This window comes from Rhinatrema bivittatum, chromosome 3 (assembly GCF_901001135.1).
Source record: "Rhinatrema bivittatum chromosome 3, aRhiBiv1.1, whole genome shotgun sequence".
In the NCBI taxonomy this organism is placed as follows: Eukaryota; Metazoa; Chordata; class Amphibia; order Gymnophiona; family Rhinatrematidae; genus Rhinatrema; species Rhinatrema bivittatum.
The window spans coordinates 242,441,699-242,469,190 of NC_042617.1; the positions used below are offsets into that span (position 1 = coordinate 242,441,699).

Consider the following 27,492-nt stretch of genomic DNA (forward strand, 5'->3'; position numbering starts at 1 on the left):
CAAAAAACCAATACCAACCGCAAACAACCAAAGTAACCACCAACAAGCTTAACTTTACTAATTGATCTAGTCAGATAGGGTATCACTAAGGTACAAAAAAGAAACCTGGATAACCAATTTAGGAGAAGTAGATCAGGACCGCAGGTTATGCCTCTCAATCTGCTGGAGTCAGAGAAAATACTGAGGGATCGCAGGTGGCACACTGGTATATCTAGGGGGTGCTTTTCAGCTTTTCTCTGACTCCATCTGGTGGAGGGGAGGCACAACCCAGCAGTCTGGACTGATCCTGGTACGTACAGGGAACAAGGCACTTGTCAGAGGGACCATGGAAATCACCTCAGGAATTCTCAACTATGGGAGGGATCATTTGGTATCACCACAGGAGAGCAGGGAGAATTTAATTCCTTAATTCTCCTTTTCTTTAAAAAGAAGCAATCCCCAGTGGGCAGATGCACCTCCACCATCTGCTGAAGACGAAAATACTGGCAGGCTGATGTCACTGCAGAGGTATATATAGCATGAGGTCAGTTTGCTCTGTTTCCATCTGCTTTTAGAGGTGCATAACCTTCTTGTTCTGGATTCATCTGTCTGGATGCTAAGAAATTATTGGATTTATTATTTAAATGTTTTCAATAATTAAAGAGTAATTACCTAGGTAGTTTTTCCTTAAAAATGTACTACAGCTAAACGGGTAGTAAAATATGTATGAACTTTGATGTAGTGGAGCTTATTGAAATTTCCTCTGTACATCTATTTACTGATAGGGGTGCAATAATATCACTAAATATACACTTTTTTTTTTGTTAAACTGGAGTAAACGAGGTAAATTACACCAGTGTGGCAATTTAAAGAAGACCAGGATGAAAATCATCACGGTAACCGAAAGCAAGATGAGAACCATTTCTGCACAGTTTCCTTCCCACCTGACGAATATACTATTATTAATCTTTGCAGCTCGACACAGCCAACGTCCTCTACAATCTGCTTCAAAAGATAAAGACCTGCCCTTTCGTTTGCGTCATATCCGTTCACTAGGAGGGCGATAGCCAATGCTCCAAAAAAGGGGGCGTGCCCGTGTTCGCGCTATAATATGCGCATGCTTGTAAGAGGCCAACGTCCGTAGTAACTCTCGGCTGCAAAAACAAATCCCGGAATTGTTGCTGCCTCTTTACCTCACCTCCTTGCAGCCGTTTCATTTGCAACGGTCAAACGAGAGACCGGGAGGTAACTTGCGCTAGTAGCGTTCTTCCTTTTTTTTCTCCCTTGGGGCTGGTTTGTTTTTGTGTGTTGGGGGGGGTTCCTTATTCTCTTCCTAAAGCGCGGCGTTGGTGGCGGTGTCGCTGACCATGAGCTGGAGGAGAACGTGAACTTTCCCCTATCTCGGAAAGACTACGTTCAATAAGGTCCTGAAGAGGGAAGCGGCAGTAGGTGGGGGCTTCTCTCCTAGCCCGTTGACGAGAGCCGAAGGTTTCTCGCGTGGACTCTGCCCGGGTTTCTGTTTGTTACATTCAGTGCTGGGGAAAAGCTTTCACCCTTGATGTTGTTCTTCCTGTCGCCTAAAGGCTGGACAGTCCTCTGCCGGCGTCTCGGTATTCGCCGGTGTTACAGCGGGGGAACTCTCTGTGCTCCAACGACGCTGTTACTACTTAACGCCGCGAGGCCGCGTCGGTGCCTGTGAGAGGGGAGAATCGGCTCCCTCTTCTTTCCGTGTGCCTCCAGTGTACCCTTTATCATCTTCGTATACCCACCCTGCTGGTTGTTGTGCTGGTCTTTCCCTCTATGCCTCGTGGCACGTTTTGGCAATTCTTTTTTTTTTTAAACTGGGATATACGTGTCTATTCTCTCACCGTGGGGCTGGATGATTGTAGCGTGCAGTTAAATGATTGGATTATAAATCGCAGAAGACGCTGAAGGTGGGAGAGCCATGCAAGCACAGCAACTCCAGTACGATTTCTTCAGCGAGGAGAATGCACCGAAATGGCGAGCGCTGCTGGTGGCATCCCTAAAAAAGGTAAGCAAAGGCCCGATTTCCAGCGTAGATACTTTGCCGTTTCCCTCTCCCCATTCTAATTGTTTTTGTTATCTGACTAGGACTTAATGGTAGTTGATACCTGATTGATTTGTTTGCCATTCTTTACCGCAGTCAGCTCTTGCATGGAGAGGGCGCTTCGCTGCTGAGTGGTTCAGGCTCTTTACGGCAAAGCATATAAATTATATCAGTTCTCTTATCCTTCTTGCTGCTCAGGAAAATAAAACCTTATTGTTAAAACGCTGAAGACTGAAAGTGATAAATGGCGCTGGGTGACTAAGTTATAATTCGCATAGAGAGAGAGGGTATCAGTTTGTTTTCATTATCATTACCTGACACATTTGGGCTTGGAGCCAGCGATGCTCTGCCAACGAGCTCAAACTACTTTCACCAGTTATTGTCTTTGGTTAAACAAGAAATTAAAAATAAACCCTTAAAAATTATAGTAGGTTCTGGGAGGCTTTTTGGTTTGTTGGACTATGAGATCATATTAATCAGGTGTTGATTTCTGTTTGGTTGTCATGTGTTTTCTGTGGAGGATGTCCTCTAGGTTGAAACCTTCATTTGAAAAGGAATGGAAAGCTAACTTTTTTTGTTTTTAAAGTTATGGCAACATTTACACTATAACATTTTAAAAACTTAAGTTAAATGAGCCACAAATAGAGAAATTAATTGGTAAAATGTTTCTGACACTTTGCGCTGGTCCACACCTTGTTAATTGTATGGGTTTCAGGGTCCAACCCTGTGAGCTGCACTGGTCACTCAGGAATGCAAATAATAGTTTAAAGTTATTTTTCTGTACAAGTCCTCAGGCGGGTTTTGAACCTCCTCCACCTGGATGGGAGGCTGATGCCTTCCCCACTGAGCTAGCAACTCAGTTTCTGAAGTCCAGCTTCAAAAGTCCATCTTTAACAACAAATCCAATGTTCAAAAGTCTGGCCCTGCTGGGCCTAACTGCCACCACCCACCGTACCTCTTGGGATGGTTTTTCTCCTCCCAGGATACAACCACCCGCTTGGCAGTTCTCTAGGTAAAGTGTCTTTATCGTAAGTCCAAACCAACAGAAATCCCTGTGCTCACCTTCCTTGTAATAGTGGTTGCAGTCCTTCACACGGTTGGGGATATCCAGTGTCCAAGTTTCCCAGAGCAGCCAGGCAGCCTGTTTCTTCCTCCTCAGTCCCCGGCAGGAGACTGCCACTGCTCTCCCAGGGCATCATCCCTCTGGATCTACAACCTCAGGGGGAAGGAACCAAGGGACATCTCTAGCCTGATGTTGCCGTATTTTCATTCCCCCCCTTCTTCTGAATCTTTGGTTCCTGGGTTTTTAACTGACGTTTCTGGTTTGGGACATAGACCCCATCACAATGTTACTCATCTAATCTGTTTTTGTTTCCTTCAAACTGCACTACTTAGTGTATAATCAGCATCGCATAGAGCAACCATAGCATAACTACCTTTTATTTTTCCTTTTACATTTTTAGTGCTTGGTGTAATAGCAATTGACACTATTGTCATTAACTTTACTACTTATTTTTCCTCTTCTGTAGTTCAGTGTTTTGGACAAAATTAAATACATCCATGTTAATGTGTTTTTAGGTATTTGTTTTACAAATTAAAGTAGCTATTTAGCACACCTGGATTGTCAAATTAGTAAACTTTTAAGTATACTTGTTGTGGTGTTAGGTTTTGTTGTCATTGTGTCCCCCAAGGATCTTCCCTATCCTCCACACTTTTCAATATCTATCTTCTCCCCCTCTGCCACCTCCTATCTGACCTAGGCCTGAATTTTTTCCTGTATGCAGACGATGTGCAAATCCTCATCCCCATTCAAACAACACTCAAGGCTTCCCTGCAATATTGGGAATCCTGCCTTTCCACCATTAACTCCCTATTAGCCATCCTCCACCTTGCACTCAATGCAGCAAAAACTGAAATCCTTGTCATCTCCACTGATTCCACCCCCGCTCTAACCCACTTACCTTTACCCTCTGTAAGAGACCTAGGAGTCCTACTAGACCAACACCTCAACTTTAAACCACACATTAAGTCCCTACTAAAAGGAGGCTTCTACAAACTCCACATACTTAAAAAAACTGAAGCCACTTCTCCATGCCCAAGATTTCCGTTTAGTCCTGCAGACGACCATCCTTTCCAAACTCGACTATTGCAACTCCCTTCTGTTAGGCCTCCCCCATTCCACCATCAAACCCCTACAAATCCTACAGAATGCCATGGCGAGAATTACAACTAATACCCGTAAGACTGAACACATAACCTCTATACTAAAGGACCTGCACTGGCTACCAATGCCTTTCCGTATTCAAACAAAATCCTCACCATCCTGCGTAATGCCCTGCATAAAAATAACTCTGCATGGCTCAAGGACATGCCACGTTTCCGTGCCTCTAATCGTCCCACTAGAACTGGCCTCGCAGGCACCCTGCACACCCCACCCCTCAAAGCCGCAAACCTTACCAATACCAGAGAAAAAGCTTTCACCATAGCCGGCCCCACCATCTGGAATTCACTGCCGCCTCCATCTACGACTTGAGCCCTCCTTACATGCCTTCAAAAAAGGCATTAAGACATGGCTCTTCAGGCAAGCCTTTCCAGAAGTTAATCAAACATAGCCTTCTTCCCCCTCTACATCTGCGGCCGTCCTCCTTCCTACTCGCTCCTTTCCTCCTCCCTTTCCTCCCATCCTATCTTTACACCCCGTCTGCCTTCGAGGTGTTATTTATTTATTTATTTAATTCTTTTATATACCGACCTTCATGACAGGTGTCATATCAAATCGGTTTACATGTAACAAGGGGGTAAACATTCTTATCAGCCATTTAACAGTAAAATAATCAGGGGAGGTAATAAAGTTACATATAACAAGGAGATCGAACTTGGGAAAAGAAGAAAGTGAAGGACAGAGGGATAACCATTGTGATAAAAGGGTATCGCTAAGTAAGTTGTCCAGTAGGCTTGAGATGTGGAGTTCTGAAATTGAATAGATTAAGGGAAAGCTTGGCTGAATAGCCAGGTTTTAAGTCTTTTTCGAAATGTTTGTAGGCAGGGTTCCTGTCTGAGGTCAGGAGGTAAATTGTTTCAAATAGTGGGTCCCGCTATAGAGAATGCTCTTTCTTTGGTTGCGGTGTGGCGTGAAGTTTTGTTAGGAGGTACATGGAGAGATCCTTTATATGATTCTCTGATGGGCCTGGATGAGGAGTGAAGTTTGAGGGGGAATTGGAGGTCCAACGGTTGTTGCTTGTGGATCGTTTTGTGGATTATGGTAAGGGATTTGTGTAAGATTCGATAATTTATTGGCAGCCAATGTAGGTTCTTTAAGATGGGGGAGATGTGATCTCTGCGGTTTGTATTGGACAAGACTCTAGCTGCTGCATTCTGGAGCATCTGTAATGGTTTTGTGGATGAGAATGGAAGCCCCAGAAGAAGAGTGTTGCAGTAGTCAATCTTGGCAAAGAGTGTGGCTTGGAGGACAGTCCTGAAGTCATGGAAAAACAGTAGGGGTTTAAGCCTTTTTAGGACTTGCAGTTTGTAGAAGCCTTCCTTTGTTGTGGTGTTAATGTATTTCTTTAAATTTAAGCGATTGTCAAGGATTACTCCGAGGTCTCTAGCATGAGAAATTTGGGCTGTAAGAGGGGGCTGAAGCGAGGAGTCATGATGGTCGGTTGAAATAATGAGCAGTTCGGTTTTGGACGTATTTAGGACTAAATTCACATTGTTGAGGAGTTGGTTAATGGATTGAAGGCAATTTTCCCAGTAAAGGAGGGTCTTTGATAGTGATTCTTTTATGGGGATTAAAATCTGCACATCGTCTGCATAGAGATAATGTGTTAATCTTAGGTTAGTAAGCAATTGACAGAGGGGGAGGAGATAGATGTTAAAAAGGGTGGGGGATAAGGAGGATCCTTGAGGAACACCTACTGAAGATTTAATACTGGATGATTCTTTGTTAATTTTGACTTTGTAGGTTCTGTTGCTTAGGAATGAATTAAACCATCTGTGAACTGAGCCTGAAATACCAATGTCTGAGAGACGGCTTAGCAAAGTGGAATGATTCACAGTATCAAAAGCTGCCGAGATGTCAAGCAGAGCTAACAGAAAATCTTGACCTTTGTCTAGGCCTAAGATGTGATCTGTAAGGGAGAAGAGGAGGGATTCTGTGCTGTAGGATTTGCGAAACCCGTATTGATTAGGATAGAGGATATTGTGATCATCTAGGAAATCCGATAGTTGGGAATTGACCAATTTTTCAGTGATTTTTGCAACAAAAGGAAGGTTGGAGATTGGGCGGAAATTAGAGAGATCTTGTGTGTCTAAGTTGGGTTTCTTCAGAAGAGGTTTGAGTGATGCTGATTTTAGAGAGTCAGGATAAATTCCTTGAGATAAGGTACAGTTTATGATGTCTGCCAAGGGACTGGCTATGGTGTCGGGGATACGAAGGAGGAGTTTAGTAGGTATATTGTCTGAGGGATGGCTTGATGGTTTCAGTTTCTTTAGGAGGGATTCGATCTCCTTGGATGAGATGGGTTCAAAGTGTTACCCTTCCTACCAATTTCTCGCACCGCTTCCCCCCTCTCTCCCTTTCCTCTGTCCTCCGTCCGCCATGGAGACGTCCCAAGCAAATAATGTAAATATGTTTTTTGCCTCTTACTTTGTCTTTTAAGAATACAGTTACAGATATATTGTTTCTCTTACTGTTCTTTTATTGTTCATTTCTATCACTTCTCACTTGCCTGCCCTTTATCTTTCCAGCTGCTCTTGCCCCTTGCCCCCTCTCCCCTTTCTCGCCTGCTCCTCCTGCCCCTACCATGTTTATTGTAATTTCTGCCTGCTTCAGTTATTTGTAAACTGGTGTGATGTGACCTATGAATGTCTGTATAGTAAAAGCTTTTAAATAAATAAAAATAATATTGTACTTTCACTGTCATTAATGAGCACATTTAAAATCATCTTAGTATAAATAAATGGGCCTATCTGAGGGGAGCTTCAAAGATGCTACTGTGTTTTTGGAAAGAAGTTGAACACTTTGCTGGGCAGACTGGATGGATCATTTTGGTCTTTATCTGCCGCCACTCTGTTACTATATGCAAAGGAGTGTATGTGTTTAATATTTTTGACATGTATTTTTTTTATAGCATAATGTAGGAATAGCTTCCTCATAGGGTTATATATCCAAGGTCAATACAGCTTAGTAATGTAACCTATTATCATGCTGGTTTGTTCCATGGAAAACATTGTTAGACATAGAAATATTTTCACAAATGAGCAATCAACCTGAAAGCATTAAATAGAAGATGAACTGTAACAAATATAGTATGGGAAAATAAATCAACCCTTCACTAAGTTATAAAATCTCTCTCTTTCTTCTCTCTCCCCAGAGCTTTTATAACTTACAGGCCAATACAGTAAAGTTGGCTCTCCTGTGCCCGAGATTCAGAAAAAAAAATTATTCAAATTAGGGCCTGCGGTAAAAAGAGGCGCTAGGGACATTAACGCGTCCCTAGCACTTCTTTTTGGACAGGAGTGGTGGCTGTCAGCGGGTTTGACAGCCAACGCTCAATTTTGCTGGCGTCTGTTCTCAAACCCGCTGACAGCCACGGGTTTGGAAACCAGACGCCGGCAAAATTGACCGTATGGTTTTCAAGCCGCGGGCCAATTTTTACATTTTTTTTGATTATTTTTAACTTTTGGGACCTCCGACTTAATATCGATACAGTATTGATACTTTATCGGCCTGTTGGTGAGCCAGATTAATAATGGACTAAATTTAAAACAATCACATTAGAGCATTTTTTTTTATTTTAACCTTTTAAAATTTTAAGAATTTACTGCATTTCATTTTATGCTGTTGAATAATTCTGAAGTGTATAGGAGTCATACTGAGGGTCTTAGTAATCCACAAGGTGGGAAAGTCTTAAGTGTTATCAAATTGAATTTCCAGGGTATGTCATGTTTTTGATAGCATGCTAAGTGACCCCACTCTATGTACTGTTTCAAATATAGATTTGAATACATTATAGGCATCTGGTAGAGTGTAATGAGCTGGGCCTTCTGTGTGGGAAGAGTTGATGTGAATGAGGAGCTGTTACACTTTTTAGAAGTGAATTGAATCATTGGGCAATTAACATAACATGGAATATGATGGCAGATAAGGCCCAATTCCTCTACCCAATTTTTCTTAATGCAGTGAATCGTTTTCCTTTAATATAAGAACATAAGTGTCATGCTGGACCGGACCAAAGGTCTATCGAGCCCAGCATCCTTTTTCGATAGTGGATAATCTCTAAAAGTAGATACAATTTCTTGCTGCCCACTCCCTGTGTCAAGTGGTGGGTCTTCCTGAGCCATCTGGTTAATAACTATAGAGTTTTCTTCCCTGAATTTGTCCAAACCCTGCTATGCTACTGGCCGTGACCACATCCTTTGGCAACAAATTCCACAGTTTGTTCATTGAGTGAAAAAATATTCTCCATTTGGTTTTAAATATGCTCCCTGTTAGCTTAAAGGAATGTCACCTAGTCCTAGAGTTATTTGAAAGGATAAACATTCCCTCTTTACCTGTTCTATTCCACTCATGATTTTGTTTACCTCTATCGTTTCTCACATCAGTCATGTCTTCTCCAAGCTGAAGAGTTCTAATCTTTTTAGCTTTTCATAAGTGAGCTTTTCCAATTCAGTCATTTCTGTTTTCCTTCACTGTACATTTTCTAACTCTGCTATATCCTTTTTGAGACGGGGTGACCAGAATCGTACACAATACTCAAGGTACGGCCACACCATTGATCCTATATTGAGGCATTATGATCTCTGATTTGTTTTCCATTCCTTTCCAAATAATTCCTAGCATTCTGTTTGCTTTATTGTTCACTGCCACACACTGAGCTGATGATTTCAACATACTGTTGACAGTGACTCCCAGATCCTTTTCCTGGGTGGTTATTCCTAATGTGGAACCCATTGTCATGCATTTAAAATTAGGGTTATTTTTCCCTTAAGCATCACTTTGCACTTGTCCATATTAAATTTCATCTGCCATTTAGATGCTTGCTTCTCTGTAAAATTGATGTCACTTGTCTCTCCCCTTTCCTATATCTTTAATGAATAAGTTGAACAGCTCTGGTCCCATGACAGATTCTTGAGGCACCACTGGGAAAATTGACCATCAAGTCCTACTCTTTCCTGCTTTTTAACCAGTTAATCCACATTGAGATAACTAAAAAGTCATGAGGTGTTTTCGGAGGAATTTCATGAGGGACTTTGTCAAACACCTTCTGAAAATTCAAATACACTATATCGATCAGAACTCCTTTATTCACATGCTTACTTACATAGTTTATAGTTTATTATTTTTTATATACCGACATATCGAGGTTCCATCATATCGGTTAACAATAAAAAAAAAAACTTAAAATAAAATCACAATCAAAAAACACAGCTAAACAATTAATACTAAAATCGAAACATCAGTTTCAACAATATGAATACAATTTAAAATTCAATAAAATACATAGACTAAGATGAAACTACATTAATATACTAGAATCATCGTAAAATGAACACTTACATTCTAGATAAAATGAAGCATTAAAGTTCAAGCTACTATCCAAGAAAGCGCATTTGAAAAGCCAGGTTTTTAACTCTGCTTTAAATTTTTTAATATCATCCTGGAGTCTCAATTCTACTGGTAAGGAGTTCCACATCTTTCAAATAATTCTAATAGGTTAGTAAGACTGCTACCCTCCAGTCCTCTGATATTGAGGCAGATTTGAATGATAGGTTACACATTCTCAGTAGTAGGTCTGCAATTGCATATTTAGAACTCTGGGATAAATTGTGATTTGCTATATTATAATTTGTCAGATTGCTCTAGCATGTCTTCCAGGTTCACACTTTTGTGGTGTGAGGAGATGGGGGGCCCCCAGTTAGGCCAGTTTCTGCCAGAGGGCAATAACCTTGGCATTCTGGGCAGGGAATAGGTATCACCTGGTTAAGATACTTTCAAGGACTCTGACCCCAGAAACCCTAAGAAAAGAGACAGTCCTAGAAACTTGTCTTACAAGATATAGTGAAAAAAAGAATGTCACCAGTTACCGGCAGGTTAGATGGAAGCAGCAGTTGGGAACATTGCTGGGGAGGCCAGGAGTGTTCCCAATGTCTGGACTTAGCAGGCCTTCACCATAATATTCCTATATAAGTGTTTCATGAGAGCTGGGCAAGGCTCTATGGAGGGAGCTACCAGGACCACTTCCAGAGGTGGGTCGACCTAGCAACAGACCCCCAAAATCTTCATCAGCGTTGTGGTAGTGAGGCCAGCAGCCCAGTATATGCAGGGCTGTAGGCTGCAGTCATATTTAGGCATCTGGCTTATGAGCCTGAGGCAGTTCAGGAGTCATTAGTCCTCTAGACTAATTGCCCCATCTTCCCTTGGTAGTTAGGCCAGGGTGGGAATAGAATACAATAGCATTTTGATGCTAAAAGTCTGGGGCAGGTAACTCCCTCTGGCCATCTAATGACCACCCATAAAGGCCATTCCGGTAACGGCCCTACTTGAAGGAATTCACTTGGCTATGACGCATCTGAGGGTAGGCTCAGTACTGCAGAGATCCTTGATAGGACTTTCCGTGGTCTGGTATCTTCTGACTACCTGAGCTAGCTTTCTATGGGAAGTAGAAGCCCATCCAGTTAGCAACAGCAGATACACTCAAGGAAAATTTAAAACTCAGGTTTATTGAAGATACATAGGATTCTCTTGTCATACCTACATTATAGAAGAACAGTCAAACTGTTCTAGATTCTTGGTGCCCCAGAGGGGGTACATGGCCTATAGGGCCACCATACTAGAAGGATCCAGGAAGCAATAGCACTGGCTTATCTGTTAGGATAGCAGGCTTTGGTAGAACTCCAGGCTTACACTACAAGGGCACAAGCCCCATCCTGGGCAGAGGCACATCAGCCTTCCCAGAAGAAACTGGCAAGGCAGCGGCATGGCCATCTTTGCACCTTCTTGAACACAAGAAATAGATTACACATTCCAAGTCATTTGCTGCCTTTGAAGCCAGGATTGATAAGGCAGCCCTGTCTTCCCCTGCCACGGCTAAGGGAGAGCTTTTGTACATCCCATTTGTAATGACTGGTCTAGCAGGGTAAAGAAAGTAAAATTATAATTACTTGATGATTTACTTTCCTTGAAGATTGCTAGACCAGTCAGTATCTTGCCCAGGAGGACAAGGGCGAGGAGAGTCAGGGGGACTAAAGGCATCAAGTGAGGTGTGACTGATAAGTGCCCTCCTGCTTATATCCTTTGCTCATTTCACATTCATACCTTGCTCAGAATGGGTCCCAGTACCCCATAGTATATGTTCAAGAAGAAGGTATAAAGGGGATTTCTAGAGCTTTGGCAGTAGGCTTCTGGCATCAGCTAGGGCTACACCTCCTTTATAACCCTGAGTGAGGTCATGATAAAGGTGTGTCCCCTGTCTGTTTTGACTGGAAGAGGGAAATTCCATTTCTAATGACTGGTCTGGCAGTCTTCAAGGAAAGTAAATTATCAGGTAAGTATAATTTTGTTAGTTACCTGGTGCCAGGTTCTAGGCAACATTCAGAATTTAGATAACATAATCAAAGTAAAACAAATATAAGAAAATTATACAAAATTCAATAAACAGTAGAAAACAAAACCAATCCTGACAAGTCAGATGTCTCACAAAAAGGCCTGCTGAAAAAAAGACAAGTCTGGAGACCGCATCTTTAAGACTATGCTTAAGACTTTGAAGGTTTAGTAAAAGTCCTAAGACAAGTCTGTGGGCAGTGAATTCTAAAATGTTAGTGCAACAATGCAGAAAGCCTTCTCTCCGTTCTCAACGAGATGTGCCATATGCACATATGTAACATCCAGTAGATCTCTTTAGGATGAGTGCCGTGCATGGGTAGGACTATAGTTAAGGAGTATTGCATTGGCATAAGGAAAAGATTAAAAAAAAACAAAAAAACTTATGTACTAACATTTGCTGTCTTGTATTTAATCCGCTGAGCCATAGGTAGCCAGTAAATATGGAAAAAAAACTGGTGTAATGTGCTCTCGGACTTTTCATCTAAAGATAAGCCGAGCAGTGGCATTTTGCAAGAATTGCAGTGCCCTCAGAGCAGAGGCTGGGAATCCAATATAGATGGAGTTGCCGTAATCTGAGCGATAATGTAAAGGCCTGAACCAAGGTCATATAATATGCATTGCTTAAAAAAAAGCACTTTTACTATGGCTTTGATTTGCAGAAGAAAATTCAGCTTGGAATTGGAATACCCAGTGAAACATAGAAATGATGGCAGAAAAGGACCAAATGGTCCATCTATCTGCCCAACAAGATTATGGTAGCATCAGGAGGTGGCATACAAGTTACCCCCATTCTTAGTTTCCCCAACAGTTAGTCAATCTTACAAATTCAGCTACTTGCAAAAGTGTTTTCAATGTTTGAGAATCAGCATGGACTGCAAGATGAATAGATGAATGAGATTAATCTCTATGATTGATGAAGTACTGTGACAATAATTTCTAAATAGAGATAAGACCTCAGTGTTGGCAGGAGATCTGAATTAACAAACTTCATGTGGCCAATTGCTCCAATCATCGGTCTTATGTTCTCTAATTTTAGTTTTAAATAAAAATTATTTTATGTATAATTTTAACTTATTACAAACTTCCATTTTAATTTATTTTTGTTTTTGTTTTTAAATTTTAGTTATTAAAATAGGATGCATATCCATAGACAGTTATTTAACAACACTGTGAATTTCAATTTGTTTACTGTTCTAAAAATCGTTTTAATCAAACTTAGTTTGTTTTCTATTTCATTGAAAGATTTTGCTGCTAAGTTGAGTTTTTAATAATGCTACAATTCTAGCTATATGCAAAAATGATGTTACAATATTACTTTGATTTCTTGGATGATGATCATGAAGCAATTATTTTTGTAGCTTGTAGTAACTGATTTAAAGACATTAAGTAACAAATTGTTCACAAAGTTAAACAGACTGCTGTGCTGCTTAATTGGACCCAATCGTCTCAAAGGAATTTCATTTTGTTACTCTTCAGCAACTGTGTAACATTTTGTTAAACTGAAATATCTCAATGTGAATAAAGCACAGTATTTGCTGGTGGAATTTTTGCCAGACTAATCCAATGGCATAGTATCTCAAAAATGATATAAAATTCTCTGCAGCCAGGCTTAAGATGCAGACTTTAACAATCGCATTTCAGTCTCATGTTTTGAAAATCGGACGAAGGGTATGAATCACCTCGTCTCTCATGTAATTTAGAATCCCGACAGATTTGGAAACGGCAGAACACTTATCTGAATTCTTGATGATTTCATGCATTTAGGATTTTGCATCACTCTGCTCTGCCGTGACTTGGACCCGGAGGGTCTAATCACCGCCGCCAACGCGGCCGGCGTTTCGCAAAAGATGCTGTTTCAGGGCGGACTCTAAATTTATCAACAAATTAGGGATATAACTAGTATACACTCAAAATATGAAAATAACTAGCTATGTAAATCAATATGGACTGCAAAGTGAGAATGAAATTATTCTCAGTAAACAGTTAATGAATACTGAGATCATAAATTTAGAGTACTGTAACTGTAATATTTGTATAGAGATAAGACCTCAGTGTTGGCAAGAGATCTGAATTAACAGAAACTTCTGATGGCCAATTGGTCCAATCACTGGTCTTGTAATCTCTAATTTTAATAAAATTATTTTATTGAATATAAACTGTTATCACAGACTTACATATTTAATTTTAGTTTTTTATTTTTATTTTATGTAAAAGCTCTTGGCACTGGTTTAAACAACACTGTGAATTTCAGTTTTTGCTGTTCTGAAATAGTTTTAAACAAGCTTAATTTGCTTGCTATTTCTTTAAAGAATTGTGCTGCTCAAATTTTTTATAATGCAGCAATGCCGTCAATGCAAAAGAAATGATGTTACAATTTTAATTGCTTGAATGGTAATAGTGAAACGATGTTGTTTGTCACTTGTAGTTTGTATCATTTGTGCTTTATAATCATTAATTTAAAGAGTAACAAATTATTCACTCAGCTAAACAGGCAACTGTGCTGTTGATTCTCAAGGGAATAGCATTTTGTTACTGTTCGGCAACTTTGTAACTGATTATTGAGCTGAAAGGTCTCAATGTGAATAGAGCACAGTGTTGACTGAGGAATTTTTGAACTAATCCAGTGGCATAGTATCTCAAAGTCAATATAAAATTCTCTGCAGCCAAATTTGTAATGCAGACTTTAACAATCACATTTCAGTCTGTTAATTAAATGTGGGACGGATGGTATGAATCACTTCGTCTCTCATATAGTCTTGAGTCCTGACAAATTTTAAAAACGGCAGAGCACTTATCTGAAATTCTTGATGTTCACTTTGGTTGCAAATTTTTCATCACTCTGCTCTGCCGTAACTTGAACCCAAAGGGTCTGGTAACCGCCGCCAATGCGGCCGGCGTTTCGCAAAAAACGCTGCTTCAGGGCGGACTCTAAATTTAAACAGCACATTGATAAAAAGATTAAATACCAATGTACAACCACTTATAAAGGTGAAATAAACTTGAACTTACTTACAATTTTTGAAGAGAAACTTCTTCTGCTAAGGTCGGATTCAGACTGAAATTGTTTTCAAAAAATGGCCGCGCTATATTTAAACAGCTGATTGGCTTGAAAACCACCAATAGGTGCTCACGAATGAATGTTAGCAACGTGGTAACGTCATGCTATACTGATGCTGCCATGCATACTGCTGCAATGTAACACTTACTACTTTGTCAATAAAGATCTTAATATTGAACTTTGTTGTTAAACGTCATTTACTTACTCACTTTATGAATGAATTGACATTCTTTGCTATGAAATGAATGAATGAATAAAATGATTCAATGAATGAGGCTATTCCACTCGATTTTAGAGTTCAAACCAGCAGGTTCTTCGGATTTTAATTTAAAAATCCATTCTTGCTCTTTTTTGTATAATTGTCTCTCTCTATCGCCCCCTCTTAAGTCCCCTTTGATATGTTCTAAGACAAACCATCTCAGTTCTTTGACATTGTGATTTTCCTGTATGCAATGCCCCACTATTGGAGCAGATATTTTCTTGTTCTTCAAACAGCTCTTGTGTTCACCTATTCTTAATTTGAATGATCTCATTGTCTGTCCCACGTAGATTTTATTACACGGACATCTTATAATGTATATCACATGATCTGTCTGACATGTGGTGAAATTATTCAACCTGTATTTGTATTGTGTTTGTGTGCACGTATATTCCTTGATTTCTAATGTTTGGTCACAGATTTTACAGTGACCACATCTGAAATGACCCAATGGTATGGTGCCATCAATAGATTGGGAATGTACAGTGTCTTTCAACGTCGACGGACTTAAGACTTCTCTCAAATTTTTTGATCTTGAATAAGCTGCTCGGAATTCCATATCTTCCATACCTGGTATCATTTTAATCAAAAACCAATGATGGCGCATGGCTTGTACAATTTTACGTGACCAAGGTGAATATTGAGTCACGCATGTAATCATGTTCACATCTTGGGATTTAAATTGAGGTGTAAGTAGCGCTTCTCGATCATAATACAATGCGCGTTTGAACCCTGTTGTAATACATTTATTGAGATAGCCTCTTTTCTTCAAATCCAATTTTAATTTTTCTGATTGTCTGTATAATGAAACACTGGAACAATTCCGTTTGTATCTCAAGAATTGTGAAAAAGGAAGGCTGTTCTTCAGAGGCATTGGATGTGCACTATCAAAGTGCAACATGGTATTACGATCTGTAGGTTTTTTTAAATACACTGGTAATAATTGCACCATCTTCCATTTTTCTCAATAAAACATCCAAAAAGGAGATTTCAACAAAATTGTAATTTAATGCAAACTGTATATTGTCATCGCAGGTGTTAATCCAATTCTCAAATGAATGTAGTTCTGATTCAGTGCCACTCCACAATATGAAAATGTCATCAATGTAACGTTTGTAAAAAGATATCTTCGAAATGAATGGTGAGTTGTAGATCCATTCCTGTTCAAATTCTGTCATGAAGAGGTTGGCAATGGTAGGGGCCATGGTTGCGCCCATTGCTGTTCCGGAAATTTGCTGATAGTATTTACCCTGGAATATGAAAAAATTCTTCTTGAGTGCAATGGAAGCCAATTGTAATAAAAACTCGCTGGGCACCCGATGAGGTCTAAAACGTTTGTCAAGATATATTTTAATTACCTTTAAACCCTCTTCTTGCGGAATTGAAGTGTATAATGATTTGATGTCTAAGGTGACAAACCAAAGATCAGTGATGTTAATGGTCAGATTTTCAATCAAATTGAGGAAATGTGATGTATCTCTGATATAGGATGAACTAGTGGACACGAAGTGTCTCAAAAAACAATCAAACTGGGAAAGCGGTTCCAATAAGGATTGATTGGATGATATTATTGGCCTTCCAGGCGGATTAATCAAAGTTTTGTGTACTTTTGGCAGGACATATATTGTAGGTGTTCTTGGATGTTTTACATTCAAAAAATTGTATTCTTTGTCTGTCAAAAAACCTGTTTTCTTGCCTGTATCAATCAGTTTTTTAATTTGTCTCTGTACCTGAATTGTTGGATTGGCTGTCAGTTTAATGTATGTAGTCTCATCCTGTATCTGTCTTTTGATTTCATCAATGTAGTCTTCTCTATTTAATATGACCACTGAACCGCCTTTGTCAGCCTGTTTAATAATGTAATCTTGATTTTTAGCCATGGATTGAAGAATTGAACGTGCTTGTTGATTTAAATTACTGCAAAATGTATCATTGTTCTGTTCCAATAATTGTACATCTCTCAGAACCAATTTGTGAAATGTATCAATTAACGGATGTACAGGTCCGGGTGGCAACCAAGATGATGGATTTTTAATAACACTGGCATCAAAATATGTTTCGTTTTGAAAAAAATTTTTTAATGTTAATTTTCTGATGAATCGCTGTAAATCAATTCTGAATAAAAAGGGGTTATGTTTTTCTGTAGGGACAAATGATAGTCCCAATTCTAGGATCTGTTCTTCTTCCTTAGTAAATGAGCAGTTAGATTAATTACTGCTTTTTCTTGCCCCTCATCGTTCCTCTCGACCGTGTTGTGATAGTGTCCTGATTGATTCCTGTTGTTTTTCCATCCCGTTCTTCCGCTTCTTGTTGGATGACTGGCTTCTAAAAAATCATTATCTGCAGTTTGTTTTTCTTGATCTTCCTCATCGGAAGAACTTCCTGACGACGTATTGAAAGCAACCTTACGTTTTCTATCCTTGGGTTGCATCCAATTGTAAATGCTGCCTTGTTTATAATCATGTTTATCTTTGACTAACTTAGAAAGTTTGTATTCTTGTAGTTCCTTTTTGAAATTATCTACAGATTTTTGTAAATCTGAGAAACTGCGGTCAAAACGTTTGGTTTCAGTTTCTGCTTTTAGAGTTACTAATTTCTCATCTAGTTGTGTTCTCAACTGATTGCATAAAGAATGTGAGGATTCTATAATCAGGACCATCAGGTCGAGCGAACATTTGTTCAATATTGAATTCCATTTTTCTAAAAAATCTTGATCTTCAACAAAAAGCTTTGGTTCTTTTGGATCCTAAGACCCCTAGGTATTTGTTCTTGTTTACAGTACTCTATCAGAGTGATGCCGTGTAATTCACTTCTTGTAATACGTTTAGAAAGTGCCAATAAATCTGACCAAGTGCTAGATGTAGTATTTAAAGTAGAATTAGAAACAGGCTGACAAAGGCGGCTCAGTGGTTATATTGAATAGAGTAGATTACATTGATATGAAATCAAAAGGCAGATAGAAGATTAGACAGCCAATCCAACAATTCAGTTACAGAAACAAATTAAAAAATTGATTGATTCAGGCAAAAAAGCAGGTTTTTTGACAGATAAAGAATATAATTTTTTGAATGTAAAACATCCAAGAACACCTACAATATATGTCCTGCCAAAAGTACGTAAGACATTGAACAGCCCGCCTGGAAGGCCAATAATATCATCTAACCAATCTTTATTAGAACCGCTTTCTCAGTTTACTGATTGTTTTTTGAGACACTTCATGTCCATTAGTTCATCCTTCATTAGGGATACATCACATTTTCTCAATTTGATTGAAAATTTGACTATTAACATCACAGATTTATGGTTTGTCACCTTAGACATCAAATCATTATACACTTCGATTCTGCAAGAAGAGGCTTTAAAGGTAATCAAAGTATATCTTGATAAATGTTGCAGACCTCATCGGGTGCCTAGTGGCTTTTTTATTACAACTGGCTTCCATTGCACTCAAAGAATTTTTTCATATTCCAAGGCAAATATTATCAGCAAATTTCCGGAACAGCTATGGGAGCAACCATGGCCCCCACTATTGCCAACCTCTTCATGACAGAATTTGAACAAGAATGGATTTACAACTCGCCATTTGATTCCAAGATATCTTTTTACAAACGTTACATTGATATTTTCATTCTGTGGAGTGGCACTGAACAAGAATTACATTCATTTGAGAAGTGGCTCAACACTTGTGATGACAAAATTCAGTTTGTATTAAATTACAATTTTGTTGAAATCTCATTTTTGGATGTTTTATTGAGAAAAATGGAAGATGGTGAAATCACTAGTGTATTCAAAAAACCAACAGACCGCAATACTATGTTGCCCTTTGATAGTGCACATCCTATGCCACTGAAGAACAGCCTTCCCTTCTCACAATTCCTGAGATACAAACGGAACTGTTCCAATACTTCATTATATAGACAACAATCAGAAAAGTTAAAGTTGGATTTGAAGAAAAGAGGCTATCCCAATAAATGTATGAAAACTGAGTTCAAACGTGCATTATATTATGATCGCGATGCGCTTCTTGCACCTCAGCTTAAATCTCAAGATGTGAATATGATCACTTGTGTGACTCAATATTCACCTTGGTCACGTAAAATTGTACAAGCTATGCGCCACCGTTGGTTTCTTATCAAAATGATACCGGGCATGCAAAACATGGAATTCCGAGCAGCTTATTCAAGATCAAAGAATTTGAGAGAAATCTTAAGTCCGTCCACGTTGAAAGACATTGTACATCCTCAATCCATTGATGGGACTATACCATTGGGTCATTTCAGATGTGGTCACTGCAAAATCTGTGACCAAACCTTAGAAATTAAGGAATACATTTGTACACAAACACAACACAAATATAAGTTGAATAATTTCACTACATGTCAAACAGATCATGTGATTTATATCAAAAGATGTCCATGTAATAAAATCTACGTGGGACAGACAACGAGATCATTCAAATTAAGAATAGGTGAACACAAGAGCTGTTTGAAGAATAAAAAAATATCTGCTCCAATAGCGCATTGTATTCAGGAAAACCATGATGTCAAGGAACTGAAATGGTTTGTTTTAGAGCATATCAGACGTGACTCAAGAGGGGGCGATTTTTAAATTAAAATCTGAAGAACCTGTCCGTTTGAATTCCAAAATCGAGTGGAATAGCCTCATTCATTGAAATATTTCATTTACAAATCAATTGCAAATAATGTCAATTTATTTACAATTCTTATTGAGAGAGAAAATATGACATTCAACAGAGGTTAATATTAAGATCTTTATTGATAAGTAGTAAGTGTTACATTGCCGTAGTATCTATGGCAACATTAGTATAGCATGATGTCATCACGTTGCTAACATCTATTTGTGAGCACCTATTGGTGATTTTTAAGCCAATCAGCTGTTTAAAACTAGCGCGGCCATCTTTTGAAAACAATTTGTCTGAACCAGACTACAGCAGAAGAAGTTTTCTCTTCAAAAATTGTAAGTAGGTTCAAGCACATTTTCATTTTATAAGTGGTTTTACATTGGTATTCAATTTTTTCATCATATGTGTTTAAATTTAGAGTCCGCCCTGAAGCAGCGTCTTTTGCGAAACGCCGGCCGCGTTGGCGGTGATTAGACCCTCCGGGTCCAAGTCACGGCAGAGCAGAGTGATGCAAAATCCTAAATGCATGAAATCATCAAGAATTCAGATAAGTGTTCTGCCGTTTCCAAATCTGTCGGGATTCTAAATTACATGAGACGAGGTGATTCATACCGTTCGTCCGATTTTCAAAACATGAGACTGAAATGCGATTGTTAAAGTCTGCATCTTAAGCCTGGCTGCAGAGAATTTTATATCATTTTTGAGATACTATGCCATTGGATTAGTCTGGCAAAAATTCCACCAGCAAATACTGTGCTTTATTCACATTGAGATATTTCAGTTTAACAAAATGTTACACAGTTGCTGAAGAGTAACAAAATGAAATTCCTTTGAGACGATTGGGTCCAATTAAGCAGCACAGCAGTCTGTTTAACTTTGTGAACAATTTGTTACTTAATGTCTTTAAATCAGTTACTACAAGCTACAAAAATAATTGCTTCATGATCATCATCCAAGAAATCAAAGTAATATTGTAACATCATTTTTGCATATAGCTAGAATTGTAGCATTATTAAAAACTCAACTTAGCAGCAAAATCTTTCAATGAAATAGAAAACAAACTAAGTTTGATTAAAACGATTTAGAACAGTAAACAAATTGAAATTCACAGTGTTGTTAACTGTCTATGGATATGCATCCTATTTTAATAACTAAAATTTAAAAACAAAAACAAATTAAAATGGAAGTTTGTAATAAAAGTTAAAATTATACATAAAATAATTTTTATTAAACTAAAATTGGATCCACGGACTGTATATGGTTGGGGAGGGGGGCGGGGGTGGGGGAAATTTGCTGGTTTTGCTGGTTGGTATTGTTGATGACTAAACCTGTATTTGTCGTCAGTTAAACCTTAATAAAAACAGTTTAAAAAAAAACAAAAACAAAAAAAACCCAAAAACTAAAATTAGAGAACATAAGACCGATGATTGGAGCAATTGGCCACATGAAGTTTGTTAATTCAGATCTCCTGCCAACACTGAGGTCTTATCTCTATTTAGAAATTATTGTCACAGTACTTAATCAATCATAGAGATTAATCTCATTCATCTATTCATCTTGCAGTCCATGCTGATTCACATAGCTAGTTAATTTTTATTTAGAGTGTATACTGGTTATATCCCTAATTTTTGTTGGTGATTTCAATGTTTATGACACATGGAATATTTGTTAAACATGGTGCTGCATCTAGAGTTTTGGTTAAACTAGATTTAAAATGAGCTTGTCTGACAAATCTGATTTCTTTAATTGGGTGTCCAGAGAATTGGATCAGAGGGGAAAGCGTAAAATGTGGTACTTGTGTTTTGATAAGGCCTTTGACATGGTTCCACATAGGCAACTTCTAAATAAACTGAGCGCCTTTGTTGACTGGGTTAGAAATCAGTTGAGTGGGAGGTGACCGAGGGTAGTGGTAAATGGAGTTCAGGCAAAGGAGGCAGTTAGTGGTGTGCTGCAGAGATGAGTCCTTGGACTTTTTTTTTAAGTTTATATTCTTTCTGGCCCTTCAAAGCAGATTGCATTCAGGTACTCTAAGTATTTCCCTATCCCCAGAGGACTTACAATCTGTGTTTACCTGAGGCAGTGGATGGTAAAGAGCCTTGCCCAAGGTTACAAGGCATGGCAGTGGGATCTGAATCCTGGTTTCCCTGGTTCGTAGTCTGCTGCTCTAACAAGTAGACTACTCCTCCATTCCTTTTAGTATTTTTGTAAGTGACATTGGGGAAGGAATGGTTTGTTTTTTGCCAATAATACCAAAATATACAACAGAGTAGACATCCAGGAAGGTGCAGAAAGCGCAAGGAGGGATCCAGCAAAGCCTGAGAAATGGTCTAGGGTCTGGCAGCTAAGATTTAATGGTAAAAATAAAATAGATTTTGTTCATTTAGGTTACAAAATACAAGGGGCTAGGTACAGTAAAAGGTTGTATACATTGGGACCTTTGATCGAAAGATATAATAGAAGACTTACCGATAGGACCGGCAAGTCGCTCAAGTCAAGTATATGCAAGAGTTTGTTTTAAAAGTGATTTTCAACATTTAAATCATTATCTGGGGGTGACTGTTATCTGATGATCAGGTGGATAAAGAGATGGCAAATGCCAAAGATGCTTGGGTGCGTAGGGAGAGCAATGATCAGCAAAAAAAGGAATGATATTGCCTCTATGTAGGTCCTTGGTGAGACTTCATTTGGAATACTGTGTACAATTCCGGAGATATCCCCATTGTTTGTTCCTCAGAGGATTAGGATGTTTCCTGACCGAGGGCACGATCCGATTTTCTGGATCTGCAGAGCTTCTCCATTTTGTCTAATCGAGCCCGATGACCCTTGGGGGTCATTTGATTGCATAGACAATAAAAACAAAACAGAAAATATCTTAATGCCTCTGTATCACTCCATGGTGACACCACACCTTGAATACTGTGTACAGTTCTGGTCGCCGCATCTCAAAAAAGATATAGTTGCGATGGAGAAGGTACAGGGAAGGACGATCAAAATGATAAAGGGAATGGAACAGCTCCCCTATGAGGAAAGTCTGAAGAGGTTAGGGCTGTTCAGCTTGGAGACGAGACGGCTAAGGGGGGGGGGGGGTATGATGTATAAAATAATGAGAGGTCTTGAACGAGTAGATGTGAATCGGTTATTTACACTTTCGAATAAATAATAGACTAGGGGGCACTCCATGAAGTTAGCATGTGGCACATTTAAAACTAATGTGAAAAATTCCTCTCTCACTCAATGCACAATTAAGCTCTGGAATTTGTTGCCAGAGGATGTAGTTCGTGCAGTTAGTGTAGCTGGGTTTAAAAAAGGTAAGGATAAGTTCATTAACTGCCATTAATCAAGCTGACCTAGGGAAAGGCCTCAGCTATTACTGGCATCAGTAGTGCTTGGGTACTTGCCAGGTTCTTGTGGCCTGGTTTGGCCTATGTTGGAAACTGGATGCTGGGCTTGATGGACCTTTGGTCTGACCCAGCATGGCAATTTCTTATATTCTTATGGAAAGTCAAAGGCAGTCCAAAATGCAATTCTGGTCATCCACAAACAAAGTGTAGTCTACACCCATATGTAGGAAGACCAGTCTATATATTGTATTACTGAAACAAAAAGTTCTGCATAAGCAGGAAATTGGATATCCAACAAGAAACTAAATTCTTTTAAAAACTCCAAGTTAGCCTGTGGACATAATCTCATGATTTAAATGAAAAGCTGAAAGGACCTTAAGAATAAAAACTAGTACCGTACTGAGCACCACCTTGCCAGGAAGAAACTTAAGGAAATACTAAGGAAATATATGCAGCTCACTGACCCTTATGAAGGAACAATGTCATTGGAATGCAAATTCGCTTACTTGTAACCAGCATGCTCCATAGACAGCAGGATAAGTCAGCCATAACCTTTGGGTGATGATATCCAATAGCATCATCCGACACAGCTTTGGGAAAAATGTCCAAAAGACCACAGAGGGGGACTGGAATGCTTGTATTGGATTATATACCTTCAAAAATGTATTCACCCACGGAAGAATCTAACCTTAAATTAGGGACTCGCACTGCAATATTATACTAAATTTGCCACTGTAATAGCAACCAATGAAGGTCAGACAGGACAGGAGAGATGATATTGCTTCTACTATTTCCAGACTGCAGTCGAATGGCTGAATTCTGCAAAACATGCAGTGCTTTCAGGAAGACCAAAATATAGAGAGTTGCAATAATCAAGGCGTGGAAGAATTAATGCTTGAATAACTGAACAAAAACTGGAAGGATCAAGCAAACACTTCAGGCCACAAAACACACAGCTAACCAGAAACCAGATTTTAACACTATCTTTATCTGCTGATGAAATACTAGGTTAGAATCCATCCATACTCAAAGGCTTAATATGAGGCATAATAGGCAATTCAATATCCTCAATGGTGACTGATGCAAGCACTGGGCCAGCACTAGAATGCTGCATCTCAATGATCTCTCTTCTAGACAGATTCAGTGTGAGCTTGTTATGGGAAAGCCAACACCTAAGCATAATTAAACCACCACTACATCAGTTGTCTCAACCCAAGTTGACTGCATATGAACAAACTGTCATCTTTCATTACTAATGAAAGTCAGCACAGGGCCTGTAGGCTAGTGCACTAACCACATCTTCTGGCAACAAATTCCAGAGTTTAATTGTGCGTTGAGTGAAAGAGTGAAAGAACTTTCTCCGATTAGTTTTAAATGTGCCATATGCTAACTTCATGGAGTACCCCCCCCCTAGTCTTCCTATTATCTGAGTAAAAAACTGTTCTCTGTACATACCAGGATCATTCCAGACAGTGGGTTATGTCCCCTGTCCAGCAGATGGAGTCAGAACAGATTTCTGAGGGGGAGGTCCTATATTACCTCATATATATATATATATATATATATATCGCGCTCTCTCGCGCTCTCTCGCGCTCTCTCGCGCTCTCTCGCGCTCTCTCGCGCTCTCTCGCGCTCTCTCGCGCTCTCTCGCTCTCTCTCGCTCTCTCTCTCTCGGCAGGGGTAAGTGTTTCTGTTTTCTAATTAAATGTCAGGTTACCTCAGTCTTGGTATATCTCTGTGTCTTCGTCGAAGTTTTGGACTGTGGGTGCACGCTGGTGGTCCAGCCTCTCCCCCTCACCCCCCACAACGCTAGCGAGTCGCCCCGCGAAGAACATACCCCGGGGCTGCCGGGAAGGGTGATACCCCGGCGGTTCCTCAGGTCGGCAGGGGGGGAGTTCGCTCTTTTGGAGCTGTTTTTCAGCGCGAGGGAAGGTTTGCCGCGCCCGGCCGCTTGTGTTGCCTGCGGTCGGCAGGGGGTCAAAATCGCCAGGGAGGGGCGTTGCTCGGGCTGTCTTCCCGACGGGGAAACGTTCCCTACTGAGGGGGACACAGAGGGAGTCTTGGACCGCGGTTCAAAAAAACGGCAGGCCCTGTTCCCGCTGAGCGCGGGAACGGTGGCCATTTTGATGTCAGACTCCGAAGTGGGGTTGTCAGAGGAGGACTCCCCGATGATTACCGCACCCCCTCCGAGGACACAGCTGACCACGGCCGACTCTGGGCACCGGGAGGGAAAGGCCTCGGGGGCCCCTCCAGGAGGTTTTTCTGCCTTCTCACCAGAGTTTGTTTGTTTTAATGCACAAGGCCTTCCTTCAGTGCAGGGATGCACCTCTGGCTATACCTGTCCCCACTCTCCTGAAGTTGGTCCGTTTATCAGCACTACAGGGAGGGTCCCCCTCTGAAGGGAATTCTCATCCATTGGGTGATAGTCCTGGGCCCTCCAAGGATCCTTCGGGAGCACCTCGAGCTCCAGCTGGGTGTCCGGGGGGAGACCCTCCAGGAGACCCGTCGGGGGAGGATCCCACCTTGGTTACCCAGGTGGAGGGAGATGATCCGAGGATTCTACGTATTTTTCAATCTGAAGAATTGGATCTGATTCCTCATATTTTGGCGGAAATGGACATCTATCCCCCTCCGGAACCAATCGGACCACAGCCAAACATCAGCAAGGGAGATCCTCTTCTAGCGGTCCTACGGCCTCTGGCCAAGGCTTTTCCCACCCATCCTTCCTTTCTTCATCTCATTTCCCGGGAGTGGGATACCCCTGAGGCGACCCTCAGAGTTAGTAGAGCAATGGACAAGCTCTACCCACTGCCACAGGATTTTCTGGACATCCTCAAGGTTCCTGCCGTGGATTCGGCGGTGACCAAACACACCACCATACCAGTCACGGGAGGTACGGCTCTGAAGGACACTCAGGATAGAAAGTTGGAAGTCTATCTCAAGAGGATTTTTGAAGTTTCCGCATTAAGTGTGCGAGCGTCTATTTGCAGTGCTCTGGCACAGAGCAGGTCTGCGCTGGGTACAGCAGTTGCTCACCTCACAGGACTTACCAGAAGCTGAGGCCCTACAGGCGGACCGGCTGGAGGCCGTGATGGCATATGGGGTGGATGCCTTTTATGATCTACTCAGAGTTCTTGCCCGCTCCATGGTAGCGGCAGTCTCAGCTCGGCGCCTACTCTGGCTGTGAAACTGGTCGGCGGACGCATCCTCTAAAACTCGCCTGGGATCCCTCCCCTTCAAGGGTAAGTTTCTCTTTGGGGAAGATTTGGATCAGATCATTAAATCTCTGAATGAGAATTCAGTGCATAAGCTTCTGGAAGACCGTCCACGGTCCTCGAGGTTTTCCTACTCTTCCTCTAGATATCGATACAGGAATCAGCGGAGGACACGAAACACGCGTCAACAAGCTCCTCGGAACCCGTCCTCTCGTTCAGGTTCCTGGAACCAGCCCTTACGAGGGCGCCGTCCCAGTAGGGAGGGACAGGGACGGGGTTCCTTCAATTCGTCCTCCAACAAGACAAACCAATGATGCCAGATGGACCCACGACCCGGTTCCCCGGCTGGGGTGTCGGATCGCTCTTTTATGACGAGTGGGTCCAAATTACGTCAGACCAGTGGGTCCTGGATATTCTAAAGCACGGCTACGCATTGGACTTTGTCCATCCTCCCAGAGACAGGTTCCTTTTCTCTCCTTGCGGATCCCGCTACAAGCAAGAGGCAGTTACTTGCACTCTCGACCGACTTTCCGCACTGGGAGCGATAGCGCTGGTCCCTCCTTCCGACTTGGGTCGGGGTCATTACTCCATCTATTTCGTGGTTCCTAAGAAGGAGGGCACCTTTCGCCCCATCCTGGACCTCAAGATGAACTGGTCCCTTCGGGTGCCCCGTTTTCGCATGGAAACTCTTTGATCAGTACTAGCAGCGGTACATAGAGGAGAATTTCTAGCTTCCTTGGATCTCACCGAGGCCTACTTGCATATTCCTATTCACAGGGATCATCAGCGGTACCTACGGTTCAAGATCATGGGTCGCCATTTTCAGTTCCGTGCCTTACCTTTCGGCCTGGCAACGGCGCCACGAGTCTTCACGAAGATTGTGGTGGTGGCAGCGGCGTTGCGCCAGGAGGGCGTCCTGGTGCACCCCTACCTGGACGACTGGCTCATACGAGCGAAATCATGGGACCAGGGTTGCCGAGCGGTGAGCAGAGTGCTTCGAATGCTCCGGTCGCTCGGGTGGATTGTCAATTATGCCAAGAGTCACCTTGTTCCTTCCCAGTCCCTGGATTTTCTGGGAGCACACTTCGACACAAGAGGGCATGGTGTTCCTCAAGAAGGAAAAGGCACAGTCTCTTCGCGATCAGGTTCTGAGATTCTCAGACCTCCGAGAGCCCATGGCGTGGGATTATCTCCAACTCCTGGGCACCATGGTCTCCACTATCGATCTCGTCCCGTGGGCTTTTGCTCATTTGCTGTCTCTTCAGAAGGCTCTATTATCCAGATGGAAGCCGGCCTCGTGGGATTACCAGATGGTCCTCCCGG

General features: G+C 40.9%; 1 protein-coding gene across 4 annotated transcripts in view; it reads left to right on the top strand.

The window, feature by feature from the left end:
* The first annotated feature begins 1,090 nt into the window (after positions 1 to 1,090).
* The window catches only part of SOS1 (SOS Ras/Rac guanine nucleotide exchange factor 1), a 1,044,495-nt gene continuing 1,018,093 nt past the window's right edge, over positions 1,091 to 27,492 (top strand). For 2 of the 4 annotated variants that reach the window (XM_029594364.1, XM_029594368.1), the window contains exon 1: positions 1,091 to 2,011. In XM_029594364.1, coding sequence (XP_029450224.1) covers positions 1,925 to 2,011 — 87 coding nt within the window. In that variant the 5' untranslated portion in view covers positions 1,091 to 1,924. The remainder of the gene's footprint in view (positions 2,012 to 27,492) is intronic. The other 2 variants (XM_029594365.1, XM_029594366.1) reach the window with 2 other exon arrangements.